The sequence below is a fragment of the Apus apus genome, chromosome 1 (genome assembly GCF_020740795.1).
Source record: "Apus apus isolate bApuApu2 chromosome 1, bApuApu2.pri.cur, whole genome shotgun sequence".
NCBI lineage: Eukaryota > Metazoa > Chordata > Aves > Apodiformes > Apodidae > Apus > Apus apus.
Genome location: NC_067282.1, coordinates 131,563,411 through 131,578,439, shown reverse-complemented (window position 1 = coordinate 131,578,439; position 15,029 = coordinate 131,563,411). Strand labels below are relative to the sequence as shown.

The following is a 15,029-nucleotide window of genomic DNA, read 5'->3' as shown; positions in this document are numbered from 1 at the left end:
TTCCACTGACTCTCATGGGCCTTGGGAAGGTACTCCCCTGTATGTGGGGAACCGGATTTCTCTCATCTCACTGCAGCTATCTAAAAGTTGAGCATTTAGTCAGAGCAACCTATCTCAACTTTTAGCATGCTGCAGCAGTGCAAACAATGAATAACAGGATTTTTCTGATGGAATAAACAGCCTTTATCTACCCCCCCAGCTTTGTAACAAAATAGTGTTTCTGGTGAGCTTTGTCGGAAACCGTGGAACTTTTACCCGAGGCTACAGAGCAGTCATCATGGACATGGCTTTTCTCTATCACGTCGCATATGTCCTGGTCTGCATGCTGGGCCTCTGTGTGCATGAATTCTTCTATAGCTTCCTGGTAAGTATGTGCTTCTGTGGAGGGGAAAACTTTGCAAAAATAGAAAATACCGTTACCCATGCAGCTGTCTTCTATTTCTTCCTGACAATCAAGCCAAATTGTGTATTTTTAGCAAGCCGTTGTGTTGCTGCCCCTTAGGAGCTGCTGTTTTCATTAGAACCTGTTTCTGTTAGGACTTACTTTGTCCCTTTTAAGAGCTGAAAGTTAGTCCCTCTCTTTTCAGACAATCATCATACAGCCCTCATTTCTTCCACCCTTACTCAGCATACTTGTATTTTGTGCATGTTGTTCCTGTATCTTCTGTCAGTCTAATAAGCTTTGGGACAGGAATTGTCCACTGATGTGTGCATCACACCTATACCAGTGGACCCCATTCCTCAGTTCATCTTGCAGCCTTAAAAAAAAAGTAATTTCCTTGGGAAATAGGGACAGCATGCTTCTGGTGTAGTAGGAAGATTCATGACTTTAAATGTATCACACCTTCATTTTCTTTGTTGCTGTTACCCAGATGGAATGCCTTTTAATAGCACCATACAGGTGCGATGAAAATGAATCATAAAAGATTGTGCTAAACTCAGCTGACTGCTGAATAGCAGTAAAAGGTGTTTCACTGCTCTTATTTCCTAATCCTTTTGCTTTATACTGGAGCATGCAGCACTTGTTGGGAGACTGACTGAATTGTGGTCATTTACGTGGGTTCGCTTTCCCGTAGTATTTTTCTCAGCTTCCTGAGTAGTGTTTGAGCTCCCAGCATTTCACAGGGGTGTGTTAAGCACACTAAAATTTTTGTGGGTTCAGTCCTTACTCTGGTGGAACTCCTGTTCAAGTCAGGTTTTCCAGTTCTTGACATTAAAGTCAGTTTCAGAGTTTGGGCAGATTTAAAAGAATAAACATTTTATGTATGTACTTTTTTCAGTGACTGCTGTTGACTAATGTCCATGATTCATGTAATTGTCCGCATTCCCCAGTTACTTCCAGGTGTTTGCTTTGTAGGGGAAATATTAAAAACTCTAATATTTGCTTCTCCTTTTGAGCTTTGTCTTGCATGGAATGAATGACATCAATGAATGTCTTCCCTCTTGCTTCCTTCCTTTATTAATCCTTTCACAAGGATTGTGGATTTCAGATCTTGTAAATTGTGACTAGTACCTTCTTCTGTGGACCATTTTGATAAATAAGCGTGTCGCTTTGTATCTGTAATCTGTGTGTTTTGAAGTGGAAATACATACATTATAGATAAGGTCCAAAGCACTATAGAGTATCAGTAAAATTGTAAGAGAATAAAAAGCTACAGTTCGTTGAAAAATTCTTCTCACATTTAATTGCTATTTTAGACCTTTGACATTTAAAGCAATGCTATCTGAATGTATACTTTTCTTTAAAGTTATATACCAAGAAAGCACATAGTGCCAGGTAATGAAGAAAAGTTTCTAGTTTTATACAAACAGTACAATGAATTTAACTTTGTCCTAAAAAAATATGGCCCCGATCCTTGTACATGTGAGTGACTTTTAAATTATGCCATGAGCTCAAATAAACAGTTCCAAGCATGTAATTACTTGAATGCCTGAGTGCATTTTTGAGTTGTAACCCATACATGTTTATCAGATGGGAGATAACAGGAAAAATTAATTTTGATCTAGCCTGTTATTGAACATAGGGAAGCAATAGCTCTTGTTGGTAACAGTTAGCTACGTCTAGATCAGGCTTATATTTAGTATATTCTTCATGGCTTTGAATTTTGCTGTAATCTGTCTGTTGTGGTTTGGGCCTAACGTGACAACAAAGAACCAGTCCCATGGCCGCTCACTCACCACCACCCCCCCCCCCCACACACACACACCCACCGTGGGATGGGGAAGGCAAAGCTCAACCAGAAGCTCATGGGTCGAGACAAAGGACAAGGAGGGTTCTTCTCCGATAAAGGTCCTGGGCAAAACAGACTCAACTTGGGGGAAAAATAACCATTTAATTTCACACTAATCACACACACCCAGGACACAGACACACACAGAGCAGGGCTTGCACATGTTACCCCACCCCTCCCTTCCTCCCGGGCCCAAATCCCTTTGTTCCCGGTTTCTCTCCCTCCTTCCCCCCAGCGGCACAGGGGGACAGGGGATGGGGTTTAGAGTCACTTCACAGGCTGGTGGTTCCTGCTGCTCCTTCCTCCTCAGGAAGAAGGATTCCTTACAGTCCTGCCCTGCTTCCCCACGGGGTCCCTCCCATGGCAGAGAGTCCTCCAGGAACCTCTCCTTCATGAGTCCTTCCCACGAGGTCCGGAGCTGCTCCAGCCTGGGCTTCCCACAGAGTCAGGGGCTGCTTCGGGAACAAACTCCCCTCCCTAGCGCCAGGGTCTTCCACTGCTGGGCAATCAGAGTCCACTGGCAGCAAATCCACATTCACCCCTCCTGGCACCTTCAGGGAATGTTCCACCACGTTCCTCCAGGAGTGCAGGGGCACAGCTGCCATCTTGCCATGGGTTTCAGGGAAACTTCTGCTTGGGCACCTTCTTCCCCTTCTTCCTCACCAACCACCGGCACCGCTCTCCCTCTCCAGCTCAGCTCTTCCTAACTGCTCATTCTGCTTAGCTCTTATCTCAGTTCTTTCCTGTGTTAATTCTAGAGGCCCATCTATTGTCCCTCTAATGGCTCCTCGGCTGGGTTTGGAGATGGGGGAGCCTCTCAGCTTCTTACCTTAGCCACCCCTGGGGCCCTTCCCCCACTACCAAAAAAACCTGCCAAACCAATCCAGAACATGATCTTAAAATTTAAAGTTCTGTCCTAGATTTTCTTCTCCTATAAGCATGCCCAGCTCCAACTGGAATTAATGTGAATTGTGTACTTATGAAGCTGAGAATTTAGAACACTGCTAGATGTATGTTTCAGTAGTTCAGATTGTTTCCCTATGTAGCATCTATATACTGCCTCATTTTTTATTATTTTTTTTCCTCTACTCTGTGCTTTTCCCAGTTGTTTGATCTGGTGTACAGAGAAGAGACTTTGCTAAATGTGATAAAAAGTGTTACCCGAAATGGTCGTTCCATTATCCTCACTGCAGTACTGGCACTCATCCTAGTTTATCTCTTCTCCATCATTGGATTCCTCTTCTTGAAAGATGACTTTATCATGGAGGTCGACAGGTTGAAAATCAGGACCACTGTGGCAGGTAATGGTTTTTATATTGAAATTGGCTTCTGATACATACCTTTTCTGTCTGTCTAACCTAACTTTGCTCTAAAGAAGTGTAATTTATATATATATATATTGTATCTGTGGGAGCAGAACTAACTCTCTTCTACTTTAGGACTTAATTAAGTCTCTAGGTAAAATTTAATGTGTAAAGGTAGTCTTAGACTAGGTTTATCTGTTCAATCACTAAAATGTAACACTCACACTTCATTTACTACAATTTCTTTTGTAAGTCATGCTAATATATAAAAGTAAATCTAAATTTCCTAAGTATTTGGAAGAGCAACTCAAAGTGGATTTTCATTGGTTTTTCATCCCACCTTAAAAGCAGCTCATAATATTTTCTATGTACTATGTAAGTCATGTGATGATAACATGTTCAGTAGATGTATCCACTGGATTACTTTTCAAGCTGCATCCAGCAGAAGTGTATTACAGAATCCACACTTCAGCTTCTAGAGGAGTTCCTGGAACATTTTTTTAAATCAGTGTTTATGTCACAAATATCAGTGTTAGTGTATAATCCTGCTTCAGTAAAATCATTGGGAGGTATTTAAGCAGTTTTAAAAAGGCCGGGTTTCCAGCTTTCTGGAATGAGAGATTTTACCAATGTGGATAGAGAATTACAAACTTGCTTAGCTAGGAAAAAAGCCGAGTCTGGTGAGTTGAGATCTTTGTTCATGTTGCCAACCAGCCTGCTGGGAGCATGGGCAGAGAAGTTAACTGCCTATATAGAAATAGCTAAGAATAACTTAAGATTAAATTTGCAGGGGCATGGTTTTCCCAAATGCTGAGCTCTTCAGACCTGTACAAAAGCACAGAACCACTAGTGAGATCCATCGCAGGCCATCTGCACTTAATGTTTGTCAGCCTTTTCCTAAATCTTTTATTTTTGGACCTAAAGCAGACAAAAAAGTCAAACCTCATTCAAGACTCTTGCGCTTGGTGTACTCGTATATCTGTTTTTATAACATACGAAAAAAGAACACTGACAGGTTTCATTTTGGCCACTCATCCTCTCAAAAGGGCTAAGTTAGCTTACATTTGAGTTACCTTTATTTTTTGGACAGAACTTATGATCTGAAGTTTCATTTTGAAAGATTATTGTGGCCATTGTAGAATCAGAGAATCGCAAAGGCTGGAAAAGACCTTTAAGTCCAGCCTGTGACCAACACCACCACATTGGCTAGACCATGGCACTAAGTGCCACATCCAGCCTTTCTTTGAACACATCCAGGGACGGTGCCTCCACCACTTCCCTGGGAAGTCCATTCCAGTGTCTAATCACCCTCTCCGTGAGGAAGTGCTTCCTAAAAGTGTTGGGCTGAGGCCAGCGGCATGAAATTCAACAAGACCAAGGGCAGGGTCCTGCACTTTGGCCACAATAAGCCCAGGCAGCGCTACAGAGGGGGAAGAGAGGGAAGAGGGGCTGGAGAGCAGTCTGCAGAGAGGGACCTGGGAGTACTGGTTGACAACCAGTTGAACATGAGCCAGCAGGGTGCCCAAGGAGCCTGGAAGGCCAGTGGCATCCTGGCTTGTATCAGGAATAGTGTGGCCAGCAGGAGCAGGGATGTGATTCTCCCCCTGTGCTCAGCACTGGTGAGGCCTCACCTCGAGTCCTGTGTGCAGTTCTGGGCCCCTCACTTCAAGAAGGACATTGAGGTGCTGGAGCAGGTCCAGAGGAGAGCAACAAGGCTGGTGAAAGGACTAGAGGGAAAGTCTTATAGGGATAGGCTGAGGGAGCTGGGGTTGTTCAGCCTGGAGGAGAGGAGACCTGGGGGGACCTTATCACTCTCTTCAACCACCTGAAGGGAGGTTGTAGTCAGGTGGGGGCTGGGCTCTTCTCCCAGGCAACTAGTGACAAGAATAACGGATACAAGGCTGCACACAGCACTGGTCTGCAGTAGTTCCTGTGCGTTTGTGTTTCTGTTCTTGGGTTCTTGGCAGATTTTTTGTGGTGTAGATGTATTCTTGCTGGCGTTACGCGTTGCCATTCCTGATCTAAAACTCATCAAGAAAATATACTGATGAGATACTGATGGAACATTGTGCATCCCAAGACAGGTGCTTTAATTTTTTTTTTCTTTATAAAATATCCCAAAGAGAAAGGGTGGATGTTTTCAGTTACATGGATTGTCTTAGACTATTACTTTGATTGTATCATTTTGCCTTGATTTTTTTCCTCCCTAAACCTTTTTGTATCTCTGATTAGAATTGCAGAAAATTGTTGAAGATGCACAAGATAAAATTGATTTGATAAAATCAAGCTGATGTACACATTTACCCACTTTGGGAATGTTAAATTAGTGTTTTACACAAATCCATACATATTTACAAATAAGTACCAAACTGTGTTAAAATCCTTGAAAACTCTTAAATATTCTACATTCAGAATAACTGAACATCAGCTTGGTGTCCCTCTTGTCAGCTTTTGTGAATAATTTATCTAATGGTTTTAGAACTGACATCATTTTCATATCTGACAGTTGTTTCTTGCTTTGAATATATTTTGTTCTAAGCAGAAATAGCAGCATTTGATGTAGATTCATTAATTTCAGGAGATGAAATGGGAATAGCTGTGATACCCAGTAAATATAAAAATGTGGGTTTTTTTTCCTTGTGATTGCTTTGAGCTGTTGAGGCAGACTGTTTGAGGAAGGAGGAATTAGTCATATAATTTGTTTTGCTTTTTCTTCTCAACTTTTCAAATCAGAGATTCACTTCTAGAAAATAATAATTTAAAACTTCATATTAATGCAGTATCTGTTTTTTTTGGTTCGTATCCTACTTTTTCACAGGTATTGGGGAAGTCCCCACTACAACCCTCACGTCAATGATGGGAGCCTGTGCCAAAGAGAACTGTTCCACAAGCATCCCAGTTATGAGCCCAGGTGAGTACAAAAGTTTCCCCAAACCAATGATCAGTTAGAATGGAGGGATTTGTGTGCTGTTCTTGTGGATACTTTTGCTAGTGTGAGAAGTGATGATCGTTGTTGTAGGTTGTAAGTTCTCAGCTTCTGCAAGTTTTGGGGCTTGGTTGGCAGCTTTCCTTTAATGTGAGTGCTTCCCACACCTGATTTCCAATTGCATTGACAATAATTTTTTTACTAAAAGAGCTTTCAGGATCATTATGCTTTAATGGACAGGTTGTCTTCCCATCTGACTTTCTTACTGAGAGAAAAAGCTTGCTGCTTATGTGCAGCATCCTCACCTGCACTGAGGTGAGAATGGGCCACACTGAGCCAGTATTAGATCCATTCAGGTCCACGTGAGTTGATTTTCATGGTGTAGCATATAGCTAGCTTTTTTTTTTACAAGTTTTTTTTACAACTTTTACAACTTTTTTCTACTTTTTACATGCTTCTAGGCCAAGGTTATAGTGTAGCCAGAAGACCTAAGAGCCCAGATCCAGGATCAAATTACTCTTCATGAGTTACTGTGGCTCAGCTCAGCATAGGCAGCAATCCATCTGTACATCATTAGCTTGTGGCAAGTGCAAGGAAACAGAGACTGTTGCAAACCCTTCTTGCCATAGCTAAGTTGTGTTGCTTCATGCTTTTGCCAAGTGAAGAGTTTAATTGCTCTGGTTCAGCAGATGAGTCCTCCTGGTTTTACTTTGATACCAGGGTTACAAACCTGATCCATATGTCAGAAGGACCCTGTCAACTTTAAGTATAAAATAAACTATCTGACCAGTGTGTCCTGCTGGAACAGTTACCAGATTCTGGGACATGAAGGAATTTATCCTAGCTCAAACTGAGGGAGTGCTTTGCCCTCTTCTTTAGTTTGAGGCTACAGGTTCACTTGGGAATTTTGTTGGTCAAATGCACTGCTAGACAGGGACCTTTGATGGTGGTGCTACTCCGTCTGTTCTGCTCTCTTCCTGTACCATAATCCAGTTGTGGTGGTTGGTCTTTTGCTATAGTTGTTGTTTGTGTTTGTATGTTGTGGTGTCTGCAGTGTACCTGTGTGCGCAGCAGATGGTCTATGGGCTTAAAATACTTAGTGCCACAGTTGCCTGTGGCTGCTGGGGCCTGAAACTGAGGACAGAAGTGGTTCCTTCCTATTCTGTGTTCCAGTACAACACAGTTACACATGCTTTATTATTCCACTACTTATTTTTGCATTTTAAAGATCAAGGGTGGGAGGGAGAGGGCTATATAAAAGTAGGCTTTTTCTCCCCAGCTGGTATGTAAACAGGCCTCATAAACAACACGGGAAGCTGTCTCACTTGATAGAGAAAACAGTCTAAGAACTATTGGCAAAGCTGTGGCATTCAAAGAGTAATCAATCAGTCAGAACAGATGCAGTGTGGCTTTTGCCAAGCTCTTTAAATAATACAAATCTCACATTTCTTATTGTTCGGATACTGTTCCTTTAAAACTAAACAATAATGAAAGGGGGCCATACAAAACATCACATTGCACTGTCACTTAATCTTGGGGGAGTTTTATTAGTCCAGTAACATAAAAAAACCAACATTCAGCACAAAAAGTTTTGCTCATCCTATCTGGTGAATCACTGTCAAAATGTAGAGCCAAGCCTTCAGTCTTCTGGGATAGATCTCTCTTATGGTGAAAGCATGAGCATGGTGGAATGCAAAGGCAGTTCAACCTGAGACTGGGTGAGATTCACATTGTAGCAGCATCAAGAAGTCCACAGCTGCCTGTAGAAAACATAAAATGTTCACAAAGGCACTCCTGTCCAGAGTGGAGACATAAATACATTGCTTTTTGCGTCAGGTCAACGCTAATAGTTTGGTCTGGTGAGACTGTGCTTCTACCTTGAATTTCACTGGTTGAACATGTACTCAGTCATTGTTCAGGCTGGTGAGGTCATTAACTTGGGAGGCTCTGCTTAGAGAGCATTCACAGTCTAGAGCCTGCTTCCTCACTGCAGCACTGAGCTGTCAGCATAAAGATATTTTGTCTCATCTCCCTCAGAGTCTCCCACTCTTCACTCCAAAGGCATTTCCATATCTCTTAACTCTGCCTGGTGAAGAGCTTTATCACATAAAGGAAATTCACATCCTACAGTACATGGCCCTTTGTGCTCTGTAGCCCATAAAGGGCTGTCCTAGAAAGGTGCACAGATACCTGTTTGTAAAAGAGGACTTCCAAAGACTCATTCCACTCCCAGGTCTGGTACCACTCTGTGCAAGTTCAGCTTGATCCACGTGGACACTTCTGTGTCTCTCCTTCTGTGCATGTGGTTCAGACACAGAAGCCAGGTAGCTGGGGGCCATCAGATGAAGATTTTTGAAGTAAATCTTCCTTTAGGCCCACTTACTACCCTGTGATTAACATTGTGTACTTAACCTGCATTGGCTTTGAGTTAATCAGAAGAGAGCCTACCTAATGCTGTCAAACCACTAATGGGCCACGCACCAGGCTGGAGTTGGTTGCAGATCAAGCTCCCTGAACCCCAACTAGTGTTGACATTGGGTCCTTAGCAACATTGCACTCTACAGAGCCCCTCCTTTTGATAGTATGTCAGCAGGATCTGAGTCTGGGCTATGAGCATGACTGAGCACCAGGGCAAACCAGCTGGGGCAGAGCATGTGCCCATGGGGTTATCCAGATCCCAGGTTGAAGGTAGCTCTTATTGCTCCACATCTGGGAGTGGAAGTAGAGTAGACATGCAGATGTCTGTACACTGCCCACAGCCTACATTACTGCACTGAAGATTTCTCCCAACTTCAGCCTGCTTGCCTGGCAAAGAGCAACCTGAGCTTGCTCTTCTGAGTGCAACATGGGATGCTGATTTTCTGTGTTTTAAGATATGCCTGTCAGCTGATGAGTGATATCTTGCATCTGAGTTTGCTCTGAATTTGTGTCTTGGTGGATATGGAGAGTTGTGAGTTAGGTTTTCCAGCAGGTGGCTTTCTCTGGTGTTGCAACTTCCTGTTTGCAGCCCAGGTTGTCCTTGCTGTTCACTGGAATCTGACCATCTGCTGTTTCCAGCACCCAACTCTGGTCTTGTGAACAGTGACAATCTTGTTCTGTAGCTACCTACAAGAAACACAAACTGTGGCTTGTATGATGGTTTTTAATTTATCTTGTGGATGGTCCTCTTCTCAAGCACAGATACTAGCTTTAAAAAAATGGATGGAGCAATGTTTGGATGAGGAGACCAAGGCAGGGTACAAAAGGAGAAGAGGTGAATTGTTGTGACTAAGAACATGGTGCTAGCAAAAAATTTCCGGATGTAACAGAGAAAAAAAGGCTTCATTGTTTAATTTCAATTTTCAGTTTCAATATTTACACTTTTTTAAAAAATATCTGGACTTATTAGTGGTAGTAGTGTCTGTTGTGACCCTATAGTTTAACAGGGAAGTCTATCATGATGTCTGCTTTTGTTTTTCTTTTTACTCAGAGTTCCTTAAATCAGGAGTTCTTTCTCATTTAATTTCCTTGTGTAGCAAAAAGCAGTGGTGGCAAAGGCATCAGATATCAGCTCCATTCTTCAAATCCATACACACAATTTGGGAACCCGTGTTTTAAATCCAAATTGCATGTCTGTAATGTGAACCCTTTCAGTCAATTCAATTTATCAAAGTCTATCTCAGTGCCCCCAGATGTGGTGGTTTGGGGCTGTTAAGTATGCTATTTCAGTTAACTATCACAGCAGGATGTTGTTATTTATTAAGCTGTGTTACAATAAATGCATGAAGCAAACCAAGTGAGAATTGCTGCCTTCATTGCTTAAGCAAACGTATCCCTAAAGAGAAAGGAAAGCAGGAGAAGCAGCAGTCACAGTCCTGACCCTTCAGTGCAAACCAGCAGGACACAGGGAACAACTCAAGCAGGGCTCTTCAAAAGGAGGCTGTTGATGCAGCCGCAGCGTGGGGGCGAGTGCGTGGTGGGAGGAATTCTGGCCGGGGAGGACAAGGTCCCCCCAGGGACTGGTGTTCCAGGCCAGCTCCTCTGCACGTTCAAATATCACCTGCACAATAGTACCTTCTGTGGCTCAGCCAAAACCACGTAGCAGCTCTGCAGCAGAGATAAGAATAGAATCCAAGTTTTCAAGCTGAGGTCAGGGAGAGTCTTTCTCTTAATGCATATCAGACTTGTGCCTGGGCACGTGTGCTGGTGGAAAGATCATGGACAGATTTACTGGTATAAAAGCCAGCCCCTCCTTAATTGTTTGAAAAGCTAAGATGACTTGGCTTGTACACAAGTGGGTAGAGGAATGATTTCACAGGAAGACAATCCTTTTACAAATGTGCTTTTAGTTCTGTGTTTGTATTTTTTCTCCTGTATGTGTCAGCTGTGCACTTAGGAGGCCCACTGAGAAAGCAGTCATACTGAAACCAGTGGGAGTACTTGCAAGGAAAAGGGGTACTCCCCTGAATAGAGATGGCAGCTCTGAGTCATTAAGAGAGTTACTGGTGAGAGAAATGCTTGGCATTTTCTCTGTCTCTCTTCAGGCTAAGTATGCCTGATGTGCCTAAGTATGTCACCAGCAGCGATGTGCAAATGGATAGGGATGATCGTGAAATTCCAGCTGAAGAATATGAAAGACAGATGTGTACTGCAGTTGCTTTCTCTAACAGAGAATTGTGGCTTTGTTTGATGAGTGGTTGTTTCATGCAGTGGTTCCTAAAGCTGCTGCTCTCCTGTTTGCAGGTGAAGAGGAGGAGGATGGAATAGAAAGGACCTGTGACACCCTGCTCATGTGCATTGTGACTGTGTTAAACCAAGGCCTGCGAAATGGTGGTGGTGTGGGAGACGTGCTCAGAAAGCCTTCCAAAGATGTAAGTGTTTTGGCTGAGGAAATGCATTACTCCCTGTGCATCTCATGAATGCCAAAGTCAGTTTTTAGAGGTTATAGACGGTATTTGTATGTAGTCTGCTCTAATGTCACACAGTTGATTTATCCATATAATTTTTACATCCCAGATGGAATATTTAATGGAAAGAGCTAAGCTTGGTGTGATGATGATACTTGAAGAAAGGAACTCTAGGTAGTAGTTTACCAGTTCTGGAAAACTGGAGTGCATTGTAACCTTCCAGGCACTGCTAAGAAATGTTGCTGGATTGGATTATGTTACACTAGGAATTATAAATGCAAACTTTTGAAAGGGATTTGTTGATAAGTATATATCAGGACTCTCCACTGTAATACATAAGGTGTATTTTCAGCTGAAATTCAACATGGTGTCTGCCCTGGAGTAGGTCCTATTGTTTACTCATACTCAGCTAGCATCGAAGTCAAAACAGAATTTCATCTGTCATGGTATATGTCATCTTCCAGATGTTTCCTCCAAAATTCAATTCATTTAAGGACTACTCATAATATCTGGGTGGTTTTATGCGTTTTTATTTAAGGTCAAAAATAACATAATAAAGGCAATCTAGCAGCGCTTTGCTTGATGACCTACACCGTAACACAGGAATTAAATTCATAAATTTATCTCAGCTGGGCTTGCAGGAGTCCAGAGACAAAAACCTCAAATCTGGATGGAATTATTCTTTGTGTTGATAGTAGGAATCTACGTCCTATTTCGTAGACTGGGAGGTTCTTCAGGAACTGTAGTCCATCCCCATGAAGTTGTTAAACAACTACAGAAATAACCCTTGCCACTTAGCAGTTATTTAGTCCTAACTATATTAAAGCACTTCACAGAGGGTAGCACTATTATCCCAATGAATGTGTGGAAAACTGAGAAAATCAGTAAATTCCAATTCAGTATCATGGTGAAGAAAAGGACTTTGGTTTTATGTTCCTCCTCCTTACACTGAGTGTTGTCTCCTGTTTGCCACAGAACAACTATGCTATTTTTAGAAGTGTCAATGGGAGCCCAGTCCAGCCTCTGCAAGAAGGAAAGCAGTTAGGATGTAAAAACAAGAGTGTGGTGAAATGGGGAATATGAGCACTTCACATGTGTGTGCATGCGTGTGTATCTATGTGTGTACGTGTGCATGTTGTGTTCCTGAAAGACACAGGCTTGACCTGTGTCCTCTGAGCCAGCTTACACAGCCCTATGACTGCAGTAGCACAGTGCTACAACCATTGACATGCCCTTCTTGGGGTCACAGTAGAGTTGCCTGGCCTCAGCATCACACACGCACGCTCCCCTGGTTTCCAGTTGTTTGGTGCGCAGACTTGGCATCGGCCCGGAGTATTCCACAAAGACCCATTGTAAGCATGTCCCTGTATGCCAGAAAGCAGCGTTAAGAAGAGCTGTCATAGCTCTCGGTGAGTACTAGAAACTACATCTCCCTGTTTCTGTAGGGGCAAGGTAATTATCTTCACTCGATGCATCTACACTGCATCGGGTGCACACGCCAATCTCTTCCTTGTGCTGTGTGAAGCAACAGGAGTCCCAAAGCAGTAAGAGCACATGGATCCAAATCTTCTTTGCTTAGTCACATAGGTAGTCCCTCTCTACTTAGGGGAGTGAAGCTAGCAGAATTTGGCATATGAAAAGAAATACGGAGCTCTGCTTGAGCAAATGTAAAAATCTTTGATATTTCAGAGGTGTGCTATTTTTAGATCTTACTGCGACCTTATTGTTGTTTCAGGAACCCTTGTTTGCTGCGCGAGTTGTTTATGATCTTCTGTTTTACTTCATTGTCATAATTATTGTTCTAAACCTAATCTTTGGAGTCATCATTGACACATTTGCTGATCTCAGGAGTGAAAAGCAAAAAAAGGAGGAAATACTAAAGACAACCTGTTTCATCTGTGGTAGGTGTTACTGAGCTATTGAGACATTTGATGGGTGAAGGAGTAAAATGGACTATTCCTCAATAAGTAACACATGAACCTGTGGTGTGGTTATCTTCTACAAGGGAAGTCTGTAAAAATGTCAGTTTTGCTTCCAAATTTATTTCCTCTCAGTAGGAAAAAGATTTGGTTTAGGAGTGAAAAGCTAGCTTTGCTACAAGGTGGCTTCAGCCTCCACCCAGGATCTGAGAGAAAAGAAATGTGTCTCACACTCACATCATCACCACTAATGGAGATGGTGCAGCTGCTGACTATTTCACAAAGCATGGTGCAGATGAAAATATAGCTTGCTATTTCACAGCACAGTGCATTCCAGAAGGGTAACAAAGGAATTAAATTCAAATCGTCCCCACAAAACCCACAGATAACTCATGCTTGTTTTGAGGTGCACTCACAGAGAGGGGCAGACCTTCACTCCCCATGGGGATGTTAGAAATATCTTCTTTTTTGTAGGCTGGGTGTTGTTTCCATGGTTGTACTGACAGGGATGAACGTTGTGCAGAGCACAATGGCTTTAGTGTCTGTGGAAGGGTCCACAAGAGATCCAGGGAGAAAGGCTGTAACACTGATTCACATTTGTGAAATCTGTCCTTCCTCACTGTGATATTCTTCAGAGATTTGACCTGTTGCAGGAAGAAAAAAAAAAAAATAATCTTATGATCACAGCTCTGTAAAGACTGTGTGACTACAAAGCTGCAGAGACTCACCCTTGCTAGGTTTACACACACAAATCCCACCGCAGCTTAAGTGGGACCGTTCTCATCTTTGATGCTAAATGTGTGCATAAATCTTTGCAAGATCAGGACCTAGATTACACGCTGTGTGCTTACCAGTATACATTTAGAAAGAATCAGAGCCAACACTTGTAAAGCACTTTATAGCCCTCAGCATAGAAGGCGCTGTAAAACTGTAACATTTTTATTATATTGTTGTTGTTATTAAGAGGAAATATCACAAAAGAGAATAAACTCTGCGCTGAAAGAATTCTGTCAGGAATGCTGTCTGGCCTGGTGTTTCTTGCCTGGCAGTTACTGTATGTGGTTATAGCTTTTAAATCAAGACTTTTCAAATTTATGATCCTTTAAATTAAGTTAGGTTCCTTTCTCTAACATATTTAATAGATTTGGTTATTTTTTGTTTAAGTTTTTGGTGGGTTTTTTTGGCATTGTGTTCATGTCTTTTTGCAGGACTGGAGAGAGACAAATTTGATAACAAGACCGTTTCGTTTGAGGAGCATATAAAGTCAGAACACAACATGTGGCATTATTTGTACTTCATAGTTCTTGTCAAAGTTAAGGATCCCACTGAATACACTGGCCCGGAAAGCTATGTAGCGCAAATGATCGTGGTAAGTCAATTTGGGCATGTGCTTTATGCAACTGAGAGATGCTCCTTGCAGGTAGAGGAGAGAATACCTTTATTTTTCCCTCTCTCTGAACAATAGGAGGCATCGATCTGTATTTTTAAAGGTCTTTTCACGTGTCTCAGACAGTCTGCAACAAAGCCTAGTCTTAAACATAATGAAAAAGATGAAGGCACAGGCCACAGTCTCTGGTTTGGTGTTCGTGCTCTCATGCACTGTGGGTTCTGCTGCCTCGTTAGCCAAACCAGGGGCAGAGGAGCATGCATCACAACATCTGCTGCTGCTCCAGCTTTGTCCAGTATCTCTGGGCTGCTGTCCAGAAAAATAACATCTCCTGCTGAACAGCGAGACACAGGGTCAGTGTTGAGGGCTAGCGCTT

General features: G+C 42.5%; 1 protein-coding gene across 5 annotated transcripts in view; it reads left to right on the top strand.

The window, feature by feature from the left end:
- ITPR2 (inositol 1,4,5-trisphosphate receptor type 2) overlaps positions 1–15,029 on the top strand; it is a 270,523-nt gene that overhangs the window by 229,038 nt on the left and 26,456 nt on the right. For 4 of the 5 annotated variants that reach the window (XM_051628013.1, XM_051628007.1, XM_051628016.1 and 1 more), the window contains 6 exons: positions 200–364; positions 3,337–3,532; positions 6,354–6,446; positions 11,184–11,311; positions 13,083–13,248; positions 14,475–14,635. In XM_051628013.1, coding sequence (XP_051483973.1) covers positions 200–364; positions 3,337–3,532; positions 6,354–6,446; positions 11,184–11,311; positions 13,083–13,248; positions 14,475–14,635 — 909 coding nt within the window. The remainder of the gene's footprint in view (positions 1–199; positions 365–3,336; positions 3,533–6,353; positions 6,447–11,183; positions 11,312–13,082; positions 13,249–14,474; positions 14,636–15,029) is intronic. The other variant, XM_051628027.1, reaches the window with a different exon arrangement.